We start from the raw sequence: 15418 nt of genomic DNA, 5'->3' as shown, positions 1-15418 counted from the left end.
TGTTAACATAACTGGGCAGAAAAGGTTGAGAAGGAACAAGAGAATTACAAAAAAAACCTCCACACATCAGCTAACCCAGCTGAGGTGTATGTTAGCCTTTGTGCACAAATTGAGTCAGTGGAAGCGTTTTGGAACCACTCTGACCTAAAGTTTCTCTTTATGAAAAAAGCGATGTAGCTAGAAACCTTAGCACTGAGCTGACACTGATCAGACAACAGCTGACATACATTTAGGCATATACTCGCTCATATCCACTTCTGTGAGCAGTAGTAATCCCACAAGGGGTGCACTTCGCTAAATGACAGTGTTCACATAACCCCAAACGCAGACATCTACCCCTGTCTTCTGATAACCGCAAGTATTAGAGAAGAAGGCGTGCAACCAATTTGGCGCCATTACAAGCTTCGCCCATCGTGGGCATCGAAAACAGAATTTATGTTTACCTGATAAATTACTTTCTCCAACGGTGTGTCCGGTCCACGGCGTCATCCTTACTTGTGGGATATTCTCTTCCCCAACAGGAAATGGCAAAGAGCCCAGCAAAGCTGGTCACATGATCCCTCCTAGGCTCCGCCTACCCCAGTCATTCGACCGACGTTAAGGAGGAATATTTGCATAGGAGAAACCATATGATACCGTGGTGACTGTAGTTAAAGAAAATAAATTATCAGACCTGATTAAAAAACCAGGGCGGGCCGTGGACCGGACACACCGTTGGAGAAAGTAATTTATCAGGTAAACATAAATTCTGTTTTCTCCAACATAGGTGTGTCCGGTCCACGGCGTCATCCTTACTTGTGGGAACCAATACCAAAGCTTTAGGACACGGATGAAGGGAGGAAGCAAATCAGGTCACCTAAATGGAAGGCACCACGGCTTGCAAAACCTTTCTCCCAAAAACAGCCTCAGAAGAAGCAAAAGTATCAAACTTGTAAAATTTGGTAAAAGTGTGCAGTGAAGACCAAGTCGCTGCCCTACATATCTGATCAACAGAAGCCTCGTTCTTGAAGGCCCATGTGGAAGCCACAGCCCTAGTGGAATGAGCTGTGATTCTTTCAGGAGGCTGCCGTCCGGCAGTCTCGTAAGCCAATCTGATGATGCTTTTAATCCAAAAAGAGAGAGAGGTAGAAGTTGCTTTTTGACCTCTCCTTTTACCAGAATAAACAACAAACAAGGAAGATGTTTGTCTAAAATCCTTTGTAGCATCTAAATAGAATTTTAGAGCGCGAACAACATCCAAATTGTGCAACAAACGTTCCTTCTTCGAAACTGGTTTCGGACACAAAGAAGGCACGACTATCTCCTGGTTAATGTTTTTGTTAGAAACAACTTTTGGAAGAAAACCAGGTTTAGTACGTAAAACCACCTTATCTGCATGGAACACCAGATAAGGAGGAGAACACTGCAGAGCAGATAATTCTGAAACTCTTCTGGCAGAAGAAATTGCAACCAAAAACAAAACTTTCCAAGATAATAACTTAATATCAACGGAATGTAAGGGTTCAAACGGAACCCCCTGAAGAACTGAAAGAACTAAGTTGAGACTCCAAGGGGGAGTCAAAGGTTTGTAAACAGGCTTAATTCTAACCAGAGCCTGAACAAAGGCTTGAACATCTGGCACAGCTGCCAGCTTTTTGTGGAGTAACACAGACAAGGCAGAAATCTGTCCCTTCAAGGAACTTGCAGATAATCCTTTCTCCAATCCTTCTTGAAGAAAGGATAGAATCTTAGGAATCTTTACCTTGTCCCAAGGGAATCCTTTAGATTCACACCAACAGATATATTTTTTCCATATTTTGTGGTAAATTTTTCTAGTTACAGGCTTTCTGGCCTGAACAAGAGTATCAATAACAGAATCTGAGAACCCTCGTTTTGATAAGATCAAGCGTTCAATCTCCAAGCAGTCAGCTGGAGTGAGACCAGATTCGGATGTTCGAACGGACCTTGAACAAGAAGGTCTCGTCTCAAAGGTAGCTTCCATGGTGGAGCCGATGACATATTCACCAGATCTGCATACCAAGTCCTGCGTGGCCACGCAGGAGCTATCAAGATCACCGACGCCCTCTCCTGATGGATCCTGGCTACCAGCCTGGGGATGAGAGGAAACGGCGGGAATACATAAGCTAGTTTGAAGGTCCAAGGTGCTACTAGTGCATCTACTAGAGTCGCCTTGGGATCCCTGGATCTGGACCCGTAGCAAGGAACCTTGAAGTTCTGACGAGAGGCCATCAGATCCATGTCTGGAATGCCCCACAGTTGAGTAATTTGGGCAAAGATTTCCGGATGGAGTTCCCACTCCCCCGGATGTAATGTCTGACGACTCAGAAAATCCGCTTCCCAATTTTCCACTCCTGGGATGTGGATTGCAGACAGGTGGCAGGAGTGAGTCTCCGCCCATTGAATGATTTTGGTCACTTCTTCCATCGCCAGGGAACTCCTTGTTCCCCCCTGATGGTTGATGTACGCAACAGTCGTCATGTTGTCTGATTGAAACCGTATGAACTTGGCCTTCGCTAGCTGAGGCCAAGCCTTGAGAGCATTGAATATCGCTCTCAGTTCCAGAATATTTATCGGTAGAAGAGATTCTTCCCGAGACCAAAGACCCTGAGCTTTCAGGGATCCCCAGACCGCGCCCCAGCCCATCAGACTGGCGTCGGTCGTGACAATGACCCACTCTGGTCTGCGGAAGGTCATCCCTTGTGACAGGTTGTCCAGGGACAGCCACCAACGGAGTGAGTCTCTGGTCCTCTGATTTACTTGTATCTTCGGAGACAAGTCTGTATAGTCCCCATTCCACTGACTGAGCATGCACAGTTGTAATGGTCTTAGATGAATGCGCGCAAAAGGAACTATGTCCATTGCCGCTACCATCAAACCTATTACTTCCATGCACTGCGCTATGGAAGGAAGAGGAACGGAATGAAGTGTCCGACAAGAGTTTAGAAGTTTTGTTTTTCTGGCCTCTGTCAGAAAAATCCTCATTTCTAAGGAGTCTATTATTGTTCCCAAGAAGGGAACCCTTGTCAACGGAGATAGAGAACTCTTTTCCACGTTCACTTTCCATCCGTGAGATCTGAGAAAGGCCAGGACTATGTCCGTGTGAGCCTTTGCTTGAGGAAGGGACGACGCTTGAATCAGAATGTCGTCCAAGTAAGGTACTACTGCAATGCCCCTTGGTCTTAGCACCGCTAGAAGGGACCCTAGTACCTTTGTGAAAATCCTTGGAGCAGTGGCTAATCCGAAAGGAAGCGCCACGAACTGGTAATGCTTGTCCAGGAATGCGAACCTTAGGAACCGATGATGTTCCTTGTGGATAGGAATATGTAGATACGCATCCTTTAAATCCACCGTGGTCATGAATTGACCTTCCTGGATGGAAGGAAGAATTGTTCGAATGGTTTCCATTTTGAACGATGGAACCTTGAGAAACTTGTTTAAGATCTTGAGATCTAAGATTGGTCTGAACGTTCCCTCTTTTTTGGGAACTATGAACAGATTGGAGTAGAACCCCATCCCTTGTTCTCCTAATGGAACAGGATGAATCACTCCCATTTTTAACAGGTCTTCTACACAATGTAAGAATGCCTGTCTTTTTATGTGGTCCGAAGAAAATTGAGACCTGTGGAACCTCCCCCTTGGGGGAAGCCCCTTGAATTCCAGAAGATAACCTTGGGAGACTATTTCTAGTGCCCAAGGATCCAGAACATCTCTTGCCCAAGCCTGAGCGAAGAGAGAGAGTCTGCCCCCCACCAGATCCGGTCCCGGATCAGGGGCCAACATTTCATGCTGTCTTGGTAGCAGTGGCAGGTTTCTTGGCCTGCTTTCCCTTGTTCCAGCCTTGCATTGGTCTCCAGGCTGGCTTGGCTTGAGAAGCATTACCCTCTTGCTTAGAGGACGTAGCACTTGGGGCTGGTCCGTTTCTACGAAAGGGACGAAAATTAGGTTTATTTTTGGCCTTGAAAGACCTATCCTGAGGAAGGGCGTGGCCCTTACCCCCAGTGATATCAGAGATAATCTCTTTCAAGTCAGGGCCAAACAGCGTTTTCCCCTTGAAAGGAATGTTAAGGAGTTTGTTCTTGGAAGACGCATCAGCTGACCAAGATTTCAACCAAAGCGCTCTGCGCGCCACAATAGCAAACCCAGAATTCTTTGCCGCTAACCTAGCCAATTGCAAAGTGGCGTCTAGGGTGAAAGAATTAGCCAATTTGAGAGCACGGATTCTGTCCATAATCTCCTCATAAGGAGGAGAATCACTATCGATCGCCTTTACTAGCTCATCGAACCAGAAACACGCGGCTGTAGTGACAGGGACAATGCATGAAATTGGTTGTAGAAGGTAACCCTGCTGAACAAACATCTTTTTAAGCAAACCTTCTAATTTTTTATCCATAGGATCTTTGAAAGCACAACTATCTTCTATGGGTATAGTGGTGCGTTTGTTTAAAGTAGAAACCGCTCCCTCGACCTTGGGGACTGTCTGCCATAAGTCCTTTCTGGGGTCGACCATAGGAAACAATTTTTTAAATATGGGGGGAGGGACGAAAGGTATACCGGGCCTTTCCCATTCTTTATTTACAATGTCCGCCACCCGCTTGGGTATAGGAAAAGCTTCTGGGAGCCCCGGGACCTCTAGGAACTTGTCCATTTTACATAGTTTCTCTGGGATGATCAAATTCTCACAATCATCCAGAGTGGATAATACCTCCTTAAGCAGAGCGCGGAGATGTTCCAACTTAAATTTAAATGTAATCACATCGGGTTCAGCTTGTTGAGAAATTTTCCCTGAATCTGAAATTTCTCCCTCAGACAAAACCTGCCTGGCCCCCTCAGACTGGTGTAGGGGCATTTCAGAACCATTATCATCAGCGTCCTCATGCTCTTCAGTATCTAAAACAGAGCAGTCGCGCTTACGCTGATAAGTGGGCATTTTGGCTAAAATGTTTTTGATAGAATTATCCATTACAGCCGTTAATTGTTGCATAGTAAGGAGTATTGGCGCGCTAGATGTACTAGGGGCCTCCTGAGTGGGCAAGACTCGTGTAGACGAAGGAGGGAATGATGCAGTACCATGCTTACTCCCCTCACTTGAGGAATCATCTTGGGCATCATTTTCAGTGTCACATAAATCACATTTATTTAAATGAGAAGGAACCCTGGCTTCCCCACATTCAGAACACAGTCTATCTGGTAGTTCAGACATGTTAAACAGGCATAAACTTGATAACAAAGTACAAAAAACGTTTTAAAATAAAACCGTTACTGTCACTTTAAATTTTAAACTGAACACACTTTATTACTGCAATTGCGAAAAAGTATGAAGGAATTGTTCAAAATTCACCAAAATTTCACCACAGTGTCTTAAAGCCTTAAAAGTATTGCACACCAAATTTGGAAGCTTTAACCCTTAAAATAACGGAACCGGAGCCGTTTTTAACTTTAACCCCTTTACAGTCCCTGGTATCTGCTTTGCTGAGACCCAACCAAGCCCAAAGGGGAATACGATACCAAATGACGCCTTCAGAAAGTCTTTTCTATGTATCAGAGCTCCTCACACATGCGACTGCATGTCATGCCTCTCAAAAACAAGTGCGCAATACCGGCGCGAAAATGAGGCTCTGCCTATGATTAGGGAAAGCCCCTAAAGAATAAGGTGTCTAAAACAGTGCCTGCCGATATTATTTTACCAAAATACCCAGATTAAATGATTCCTCAAGGCTAAATATGTGTAATATATGAATCGATTTAGCCCAGAAAATGTCTACAGTCTTAATAAGCCCTTGTGAAGCCCTTATTTACTGTCTGAATAAAAATGGCTTACCGGATCCCATAGGGAAAATGACAGCTTCCAGCATTACATCGTCTTGTTAGAATGTGTCATACCTCAAGCAGCAAAAGACTGCTCACTGTTCCCCCAACTGAAGTTAATTCCTCTCAACAGTCCTGTGTGGAACAGCCATGGATTTTAGTAACGGTTGCTAAAATCATTTTCCTCTTACAAACAGAAATCTTCATCTCTTTTCTGTTTCAGAGTAAATAGTACATACCAGCACTATTTTAAAATAACAAACTCTTGATTGAATAATAAAAACTACAGTTAAACACTAAAAAACTCTAAGCCATCTCCGTGGAGATTTTGCCTGTACAACGGCAAAGAGAATGACTGGGGTAGGCGGAGCCTAGGAGGGATCATGTGACCAGCTTTGCTGGGCTCTTTGCCATTTCCTGTTGGGGAAGAGAATATCCCACAAGTAAGGATGACGCCGTGGACCGGACACACCTATGTTGGAGAAATATGCAGTTCCCGGTCGCCATTTACAAATTACAAAAATAATCCCCAGGGAATCATAAGCAGACTATCAGCCTCGTCAGATAGCTGCTGGCTAAAAAGTTACAGCGTAAAACCCTCACACTGAGCCTCTCTGCTCACTGTTTAAAATATGTAATCTCCCGATCGGTTATAGTAGACATGAAACCGCCGGGAGAAAAGAGGTCACCTGGTAAATTTTAGCCCTAGTGCCTCCGTCAAAACCGCCTATAGCCCCACCAGTGCCTGCATCCAATCTGCCCAGTTTGTGTCCCTTAAAGGGACAGTCTAGGCCAGTGCTTTCCAAACTGTGTGTCGGGACACACTAGTGTGTCGGCAGCAGTGTGTAGGTGTGTCGCTGCTTCAGCACAAATTTTTTTAAATTTATTTATTTTTTTGGTTTCTGACTTTCCACCTGCCTGCTACGCATATCACATGGTTGACACGTGATTGATACCTTGTGGGTCACAGATCATCTTAACCAATTGGCGCAGCTCAGTGGGAACTGAAACTATTCCCATTGGCGGCTTTGGCGGCACATTGGCTCCTGACTGCACGTGTAGTCTCCTTAATTAGCTTGTGACTGCATGTGTAGTCATTGAGTGGGACAGCAGTGTGTTTGCAGCGTGGGCAGTAGTCAATCGGACTCACCAAGCTCTGAGGGCGGCAGCTTAAACGCTGAGCTGAAGTCAGACGTCAGTGGGTTTTTTTGCCACTAGCTCCCAGTAGTGCATTGCTGCTCTAGCTCTTGATATATGGATAGGAAGTGGAAACTTAAAAATGCTTGATGATGAAATGTGAGTGTCTTTATTTGATATTCCACCAAATATTCAGAAATTGTGTTCATCCCATCAACCTCATACATCACATTAAAATAGTAGCTATTGGTGTTATTAAACTTTTTTTAATTCTTGCACATACATACTGTTACTTGTAAATTTCATTATTATATCATTTATGTATGTGTCCGTATCTCTTAAAACAAGTTAGTTTAACCTCCTTTTTGCTAATACAACTGAATTAATTACTGTGTCGCGAAATGATGTAGGTCTAAAAAGTGTGTCACCAACATGAAAAGTTTGGAAAGCTCTGGTCTAGGCCAAAATAAACTTTCATGATTCAGATAGAGCATGTAATTTTTAACAATTTTCCAATTTACTTTTATCACCAATTTTGCTTTGTTCTCTTGGTATTCTTAGTTGAAAGCTTAACCTAGGAGGTTCATATGCTAATTTCTTAGACCTTGAAGCCCACCTCTTTCAGATTGCATTTTAACAGTTTTTCACCACTAGAGGGTGTTAGTTCACGTATTTCATTTAGATAACACTGTGCTCGTGCACGAGAAGTTATCTGGGAGCAAGCACTGATTAGCTAGACTGTAAGCTTGCAGATGCTTAGATACAAGATAATCACAGAGGTTAAAAGTATATTAATATAAATGTGTTAGTTATGCAAAACTGGGAAATGGGTAATAAAGGGATTATCTATCTTTTAAAACAATAAAAATTCTGGTGTAGACTGTCCCTTTAATTACACTAGGACATCTATCTCCTTCACAATGAGGTCTATAAAAAATTAAAGTGCCCAAACTTTTTCTGAGTAGGTTCACTTATACCCCCAGAAATAAAGTCAGCACTTACCTCATCTTCTGCCTGGCAGCAAGGCAGTTGCTAGGTTTAAGAGGTCCTCTCCCTCCCATGGACCTGCAAGTAAACGAAAGTCCTGAGTAAATATCCTTCAGGTTTTCAGTGTAAGGGCAGCATCAGTGTATGGGAGGCGCAGTGAGAATTATGTCCCACAAATTCCCATTGCTCTAAAGCCACCAAAAGCTCTACTGTATTGACTGATATTGACTACGGCTACACCCTAGAACAAAGCAGCACACTCTGGCACTACTTTAAAAATAATAAACTCTTGATTGAAGAATCTAATCTAACACCTCACTTTACCTCTTCCTATCACTAACATAGGCAAAGAGAATGACTGGAGTGGGAGGGAAGGGAGGAGCTATTTAACAGCTCTGCTGTGGTGCTCTTTGCCGCCTCCTGCTGACCAGGAGGTGAATATCCCACAAGGATGAAATCCGTGGACTCATTGTGTCTTTAAAAAGAAATACATTTATTCACACATACTAGAGATTTTGCCACTTTTATGCCCCTACACACTGCTCCCACCTCTCAGGCATTCTTCCACATAAGCACAAACATTTTTTACCATTAGACACAACCCTTGGTGCTCTTCTACTATTATTTAATTAGAACCTAAAATGGGCTGGCTGCTAAGATTTACATTTCTGCTTTTAAAATAAAGATAGCAAGAGAACAAAGAGAAATTGATAATAGGAGTTGTCACGAAAACCTCAGGATTTAGCTAAGAAGGGCTTAATTCTGTGTAGCTTGAACTCATAACAGTTATTTGTTTTCAAAAAGAATTGTAACTTGTGTTTTCTTTGAACTGCCAGGCGTTTCCTAAATAGCCCACCAAATGTTATTGTGTATGCATTGAGTAATAAAACCACTCTTTGAGCTCATAGTCCCAGAGATACACAGGATAAAGTTTATGGCTTAAGCTGTCAATAGAATGCCTGATGCAAAACAGGCCCTTCATTACAAAAACTGACCAGGTCACTGACAGGACATTGGTATATTATGTACATATGTGTTAAAACTGTTATAACCGTAAAGGAAGGTAAATATGACAACCTATGGCATATTTGATATCAAACCGATTCTCCCAATAAAACTAAAAGGTTATAGATATGTAAATATAGAAATTTCTTACCTAGCAGGAATTATAATGGATTGTATAAATTCAGGCAAAAAATTAGTCTATTGAAGGTTATAAAGACAGGGGGGTTTCTTAGCCTGCCCAGGAGGGTGTGGTTAGGCAACCTGATCTCTGAAAAGTAGGTTTAAGAATCTTATTTCTTAACAATAAGTTGGTCATTCTTACAAGGGGAGCTGCTGTGCAGAAGTAAGGAGCCATCATTTTCATGCCATACCCGGGCACAGAGCTTGAAGCTAGGAAAGTATTCAATTCTGTTTTTCTCCTTTTTATTTTAAAACACTGTTTGCATGTGCAATTTTATTTGTAACAACTTTTTATTAATAATGCATTGTGCATAATATTTTTGGCATAAATAATTCCTTTATTAAGTTTGGCCTTTGTCTAATAATTGAACCACGTTACTGAAAGAGACTGGAATATTAGAACTGTATAATTTAGGTTATTTTCTGCTAAATTGTATTTCTAGAGTTAATGTGTAAAGTCTGGGTTTTTCCTTAGGATTTTCCCTTTAATAAATTTTAAGTTGTGGCAGTATTGGAGCTATAGGATTGATAGTTTATTGTGGGTGGCATTAAAAGGGAGTGTTGGGCATTTCTCTTATGTCTAGTACAGATTAAGGGAGTGCGGTTAACTCTTGCACCCACTAAACTGAATCACAAGCTTGCCTGGTGTGGCTAGATTGTGACCTATTGGTGGCCGAGAGGGGGGCTGATAACCCTTTCTGTGCCAAATAAGTGACTGGCGCAGGGTTGGATAACCTTGGTTCGTCACAGGAGTAAATTAGAAAGTTGCTTAAAATGTCATGCTCTATCTGAATTACGAAAGAAAAAATTGGGTTCAGTGTCCCTTTAAGAATAAAAAGGACATTCTGCTATTTTAAGAACATTTAAATGTGACATATTAATATTTCATGTCGTGTTCAGCGTTCTTGAATATCCATGGTCGGGTTAGAATGCGAGTATGGGTGTAAGTTTTGGGGGGGTTTGTTAAGTTTTTGTGCTCCATTGAAGTCTATGGGAGAAGTTAACGTGGCTGCGATATTTTTTTGCATGTGTGGTTTAGGCTCGCACAAACATTTTACGTTCAACTTGTAATACAAGCACAACCCGACAAACGCAAAAAGCCTTCGTCTAGAGAAGTTAACGTGTGAGCAGGAGCACTGCATAGAGCTCCCCTTGTAATCTTGCCCACTGGTGGGAAAACTTCACAAACCTGGCAGTCCAATACACTCTTGATTCCTCGGCTCCCACTGGCAATTCTGATCCATGGCACAACTTTTGCAGCTTGTTTTTTTATTACAGTAGTATCCTGGGTTATTCTTTGGACATTGCTCATACAAAGTGATAAGACCCTAGAATATAATAGTTAAAAAAAAATTAGATGTTCAAGGAACAGGACATTTTTAATAACAAATTCAGTGAAAAATGTTCTTTGTACTCTTGCTATCTTTATTTGAAAAGCAGGAATGTAAAGCTTAGGAGCCGGGCAATTTTTGGTTCAGAACCTGGGTAGCATTTGCTAATTGGTGACTAAATGAAACCACCAATAAGCAAGCTCTATTCAGGGTGCTGAACCAAATATAGGCCGGCTCCTAAGCTTCACATTCCTGCTTTTCAAATAAGCTTCACATTCCTGCTTTTCAAATAAAGATAGCAAGAGTGCAAAGAAAAATTGATAATAGGAGTAAATTAGAAAGTTGATTAACATTGCATGTTTAGTATCCCTTTAATTCAACTGTAAACAAAAACACACTATCACCTATTAGGATAAAGGTAACTAAAGGAACAATGTAATATATATATATATATATATATATATATATATATATATATAACAAAATGCTAAAAAAAAATTCATGAACCTGTGTAGTAAAAGCTGCTTGAAATGTAATGAACAAACCTAGCATAGCCTACTGTTCATTGCTCACTGGTTTATATGAAAAAAAGCCTGTTTGAGAACAAAAGTTTTACTCTGTACAGGAAGATCTTTTGCAAACAGTAATACATTTTCAATACCCTCTTGTAAAGAACAAAAATGTGCGCACAATCTCACTTTAAATCACTTCTTTCTAAATTTTGTTGCACAGTGCAACGTTATACTGGGGTTACAACTGGCAAATTATCTCACAACAATATAGGTATCAGTGTTACAGGCTGACTGCTTATGCCTGATGAAAATATTAAAATATATCTCTCATTACAGCACGGAAGATCTTAAAGGTACAGATTTAACATGTCATATGCCACCTTCTCTACATCACTTACCTGGTTTACCGTACAGTTGTTGCTAAATGAAATACACTGATCATTACACCATCGACAGCCATTAGAATTCACTGTACAGCTAAAACAGTCAGTATACTGATCACATTTTTCATTGTCTGCATCTGAATAAGGCAATAACAGCAGTTAGAACATAACACTGAATACCCAAAGGGCAGTGAAAATATAAGAAACAAGAAAATATATAAACAAAAAAAAAAGCAGTTCAATTTAGGTTAGCATTCAAAACTACAGTATAAAAATACCCAGAAGTGTTAGTGGGAAAAAAGTGTGTGGTCATGCACGATACCTGTAAAACCACTCTCTGAGATTAAGCAGATAAAGATCCAACCCATAAAACAAACTTCTTTTAAAACGACGAAGCAACAGCTCTGTTGTATGTCATTAAATAGATAACCATATAAATGATAAAATAGCTGTTGCAGGTTAAAGGGGGAAAAACTGAAATTACATACATGTTTTTGGGGGACATAAGGACAGGACCTCTTGTTCCTCTTCAGGAGTGGCCTTTTCCCATGAGAAGCACTGCAATAAGCTGCTGTTCCAAACACACCGAATCCCAGGCCCTGCCTCTAAGCAAGAATTCCTTGATGTGAAAGCTTCACAGTTCTCTGGTGTGAACATCAAGACATCGCTCAGTAAAAGACTGTTGAAACCTCCGAACACGAACATTGTGCTGATCAGAAAGACAAAAGGAAAAGGTCTGAACCCTAAACCTTTCAATACATTCACGGGCGGCAATTTAGTGATCTTATAATGTATATTAGTATAAATATAAGACATAGATATGTTTATATGATTAGCTTTAACTGGTTTAATAAATAATAATGTATTGTGACTCAACAAATATGCAGACACAATCATAATAAAAAAAAGTATAATATAATAAATAAAAGTCACACATTTGATTTGGTATTTGGATAATATAATTACACACATTAAAAATATTTGATACCAGTCTCCACGGGATACAGTCAGTGAATTTAGTTTAGTTCACTGACGTTTGGTGCTTCTGATTTTATCTTATTTACAACCTTTAAATTATTCCCTACGAGAAAAGGGATTTATGGCTATGCCAAATCTCAATGCACTCTTGACACCGTAAAAGGTACATTTAAAATGTATTTCAATATAAGAATATATTATATACCAAGCATTGTAAAGGAGTCTTCATGACACTTAATTTGTATAATTGATTACGTGAAATTTATTATATGAAAAGGCTTCAGAATGATAAAGGAAAATGATGTATAAATTAAGAAGAGCTTTATTTGAAGGACTTGGACAAAGTTATTTATCTGAGCAAGTCGGACACTAAATACCTGGAACAAAACATTATTATATTTATATGCTCATGGAGGTGAAAGGAAAAGGGGTTTCAACAGCAGCACATGACAACATGTGGCTACATAACAGTAAAGAAGGATACACTTAAAGTGAAGGAAAAGTTATTTGGTTGTCGATCTAGAGTAACATTCTTTGTCCAAAATCAATGAGTTTCATTCATTTTTTTTTTTTTTTTTTTTAAATACAGGTGGCCCTCGGTTTACAACGGTTCAATTTGCACCGTTTCAGAACAACCTTTTTTCAGTCATGTGACTGCTATTAAAAAGCATTGAGAAGCAGTGCATTGATTAAAATAGCCAGTAGGTGGAGCTGTCCGCTTGTGTTGCAGCAAAGTTATGCAAGCCAAGCAAGCTGAAATGAATCAGTTTAACCAGAACTGAGCTATCGAGCAGCTTGCAAAGGAACAAGATCTTCCTGTCTATAAATCAGTCCAGATTGAAATGCATAGAAAGAACTGCTTCCAGAAAAATGCAAGTAAAGTCTGTGTTGTGTGATTATTTTATTAGGTTTATAACGCTGTTTAGCATTTAAAGTCTTCATTTCAAAGCTTTAAAAATAATGTATATGGGGTGTTACTTATGCCAATTTTGAGAGGGGCCTGGAACCTAACTCCCTCACTTCTTATTGACTTACATTATAAAATAGCTTTCAATTTACAACCATTCCTTCTAGAACCTAACCCCGGCATAAACTGAGGGCTACCTTTTATTAGTGTAAATAAAAGTTGTAGCCGTAATAAAAAAAAATTTGAAGGTCCGTAAATTCAACCAGTTATTTTTTTCTGTGTTTATCATGTTTTCCGAAGAACCAATTGAAAATCTGGCCGTTAGGCGGCCGTCACTCTACGTTATCCGCCTCCTTGTTAATCTGCGCATGCGCTATTCTTTTTTACTTAATCTCGGAATCCACGTACGCTCCCGTTTTGCGTATTCGTTTTCTATAGGAATAACCCTAATACGTCACTGGTTTTTACGGACGGCTCCGATAGATATATATATATATATATATATATATATATATATATATATATATATAAATATATATAAAAAAAAACATGGAAGGGAACTGTACTCCAAGACCGGACCAGGTACACATCCTGTGACTCGGCAACATCCAGCCCTGGGTGCTAAATAGCACTCCAAAAAAGTTGTGATGTCACCAGAGCCACAGGCAGTTAACCCCAGTCCGGAATGGGTGCAAGAAACAAGGGGGATTACAAACAAAAAGTAATACAATACAAAGAAACACCCAGCACTCACCAGCTAGCTCACAGCTAAGATAAAATCACAACTGGAAAGGTTAGTTACCGCATCTGGCCAAATGGGAAAGCTCAGGCACCACGTCAAGGTCCTTTCCATTGCCCGAGTCCCTAACACAGCCACACCATCATGCGAGCTCACAAAGCCAAACAGACTGAGAACAAAGAAGGGGTGCACAGGTGGATGTAATCACCAAGAGAAAATACAAAACATGGAAGGGAACTGCACTCCAAGACTCCAGAAAAATGCAAGTAAAGTCTGTGTTGTGTGATTATTTTATTAGGTTTATAACGCGGTTTAGCATTTAAAGTCTTCATTTCAAAGCTTTAAAAATAATGTATTAGGTGTTACTTATGCCAATTTTGAGAGGGGCCTGGAACCTAACTCCCTCACTTCTTATTGACTTACATTATAAACTGGGTTTCAATTTACAACGGTTTCAATTTACAACCATTCCTTCTGGAACCTAACCCCGGCATAAACTGAGGGCTACCTTGTATTAGTGTAAATAAAAAAGTTATAGCCGTAATAAATACATTTTTGAAGGTCCGTAAATTCAACCAGTTATTTATTTTTTTCTGTGTTTATCACGTTTTCCAAAGAACCAATTGAAAATCTGGCCGTTAGGCGGCCGTCACTCTACGTTATCTGCCTCCTCGTTGATCTGCGCATGCACTATTCTTTTTTACTTAATCTCGGAATCCACATACGCTCCAGTTTTGCGCATGCGTATTCGTTTTATATAGGAATAACCCTAAAACGTCACTGGTTTTTACGGACGGCTCTGATATATATAGATATATATTGATATATACACACACACACATATATATAATACTAGGTTCTGTAACCTGATTATACAGATATTATGGATCCCTTTAAAAAGAGGGAATCCACCCCAATATTGGTGGTTGTTTATATTTTATCTTAGGTAACAGTAATAGTAGCATGGGGGTTAAATAAATAAATATAAAGATTTTATTGACAATAGTCTTATTTATGGTCAATGCAATTGGACTGACGCAGGATTATAGCAGTATGTACTATCACACACTATTAAATAAACTATATCCTAACATCTATTACCCCATATAGTGTCATGTACTGGGGGTAGACAAAGATATATCAACTGGGGTTCATTGGCTAATTGTGTGTTATACACTGTTTAACACTGTGGTTAGAATAATCCGTCTTATTGGAACATATGAAGTTGATGGTAACCTAGATTACCCTTCAATGTAGCTTTCAATAAAAAGAAAAGGAAAAGAGGCTCTTGTATAATATTTAATACCTTGTAGTGTAATTTATTAGTGTATTGAAACACACGATTATCAGCTTGTTACAAATGCATCTGATATATTACGCCCTTGTTTGTACAACGTTTCAGAATAGCGCTTTGTTACCCTATAGAGTATGTAATGATTGAGATTAAATTCATG

The 15418-nt window shown here is 40.1% G+C and overlaps 1 protein-coding gene across 1 annotated transcript in view; it reads right to left on the bottom strand.

Moving 5' to 3' along the window:
* Window positions 1–15418, bottom strand: part of ATRN (attractin) — an 868210-nt gene that overhangs the window by 588587 nt on the left and 264205 nt on the right. Inside the window, exons 11-13 of the mRNA XM_053700335.1 lie at window positions 11829–12049; window positions 11356–11477; window positions 10304–10442 (exon numbers count right to left, since the gene is read on the bottom strand). Of these exons, the coding sequence (XP_053556310.1) occupies window positions 10304–10442; window positions 11356–11477; window positions 11829–12049 (482 nt within the window). The remainder of the gene's footprint in view (window positions 1–10303; window positions 10443–11355; window positions 11478–11828; window positions 12050–15418) is intronic.

This window comes from Bombina bombina, chromosome 2, assembly GCF_027579735.1.
Source record: "Bombina bombina isolate aBomBom1 chromosome 2, aBomBom1.pri, whole genome shotgun sequence".
Classification (NCBI taxonomy): Eukaryota; Metazoa; Chordata; class Amphibia; order Anura; family Bombinatoridae; genus Bombina; species Bombina bombina.
This window is presented reverse-complemented; position numbering and strand designations above follow the sequence as displayed.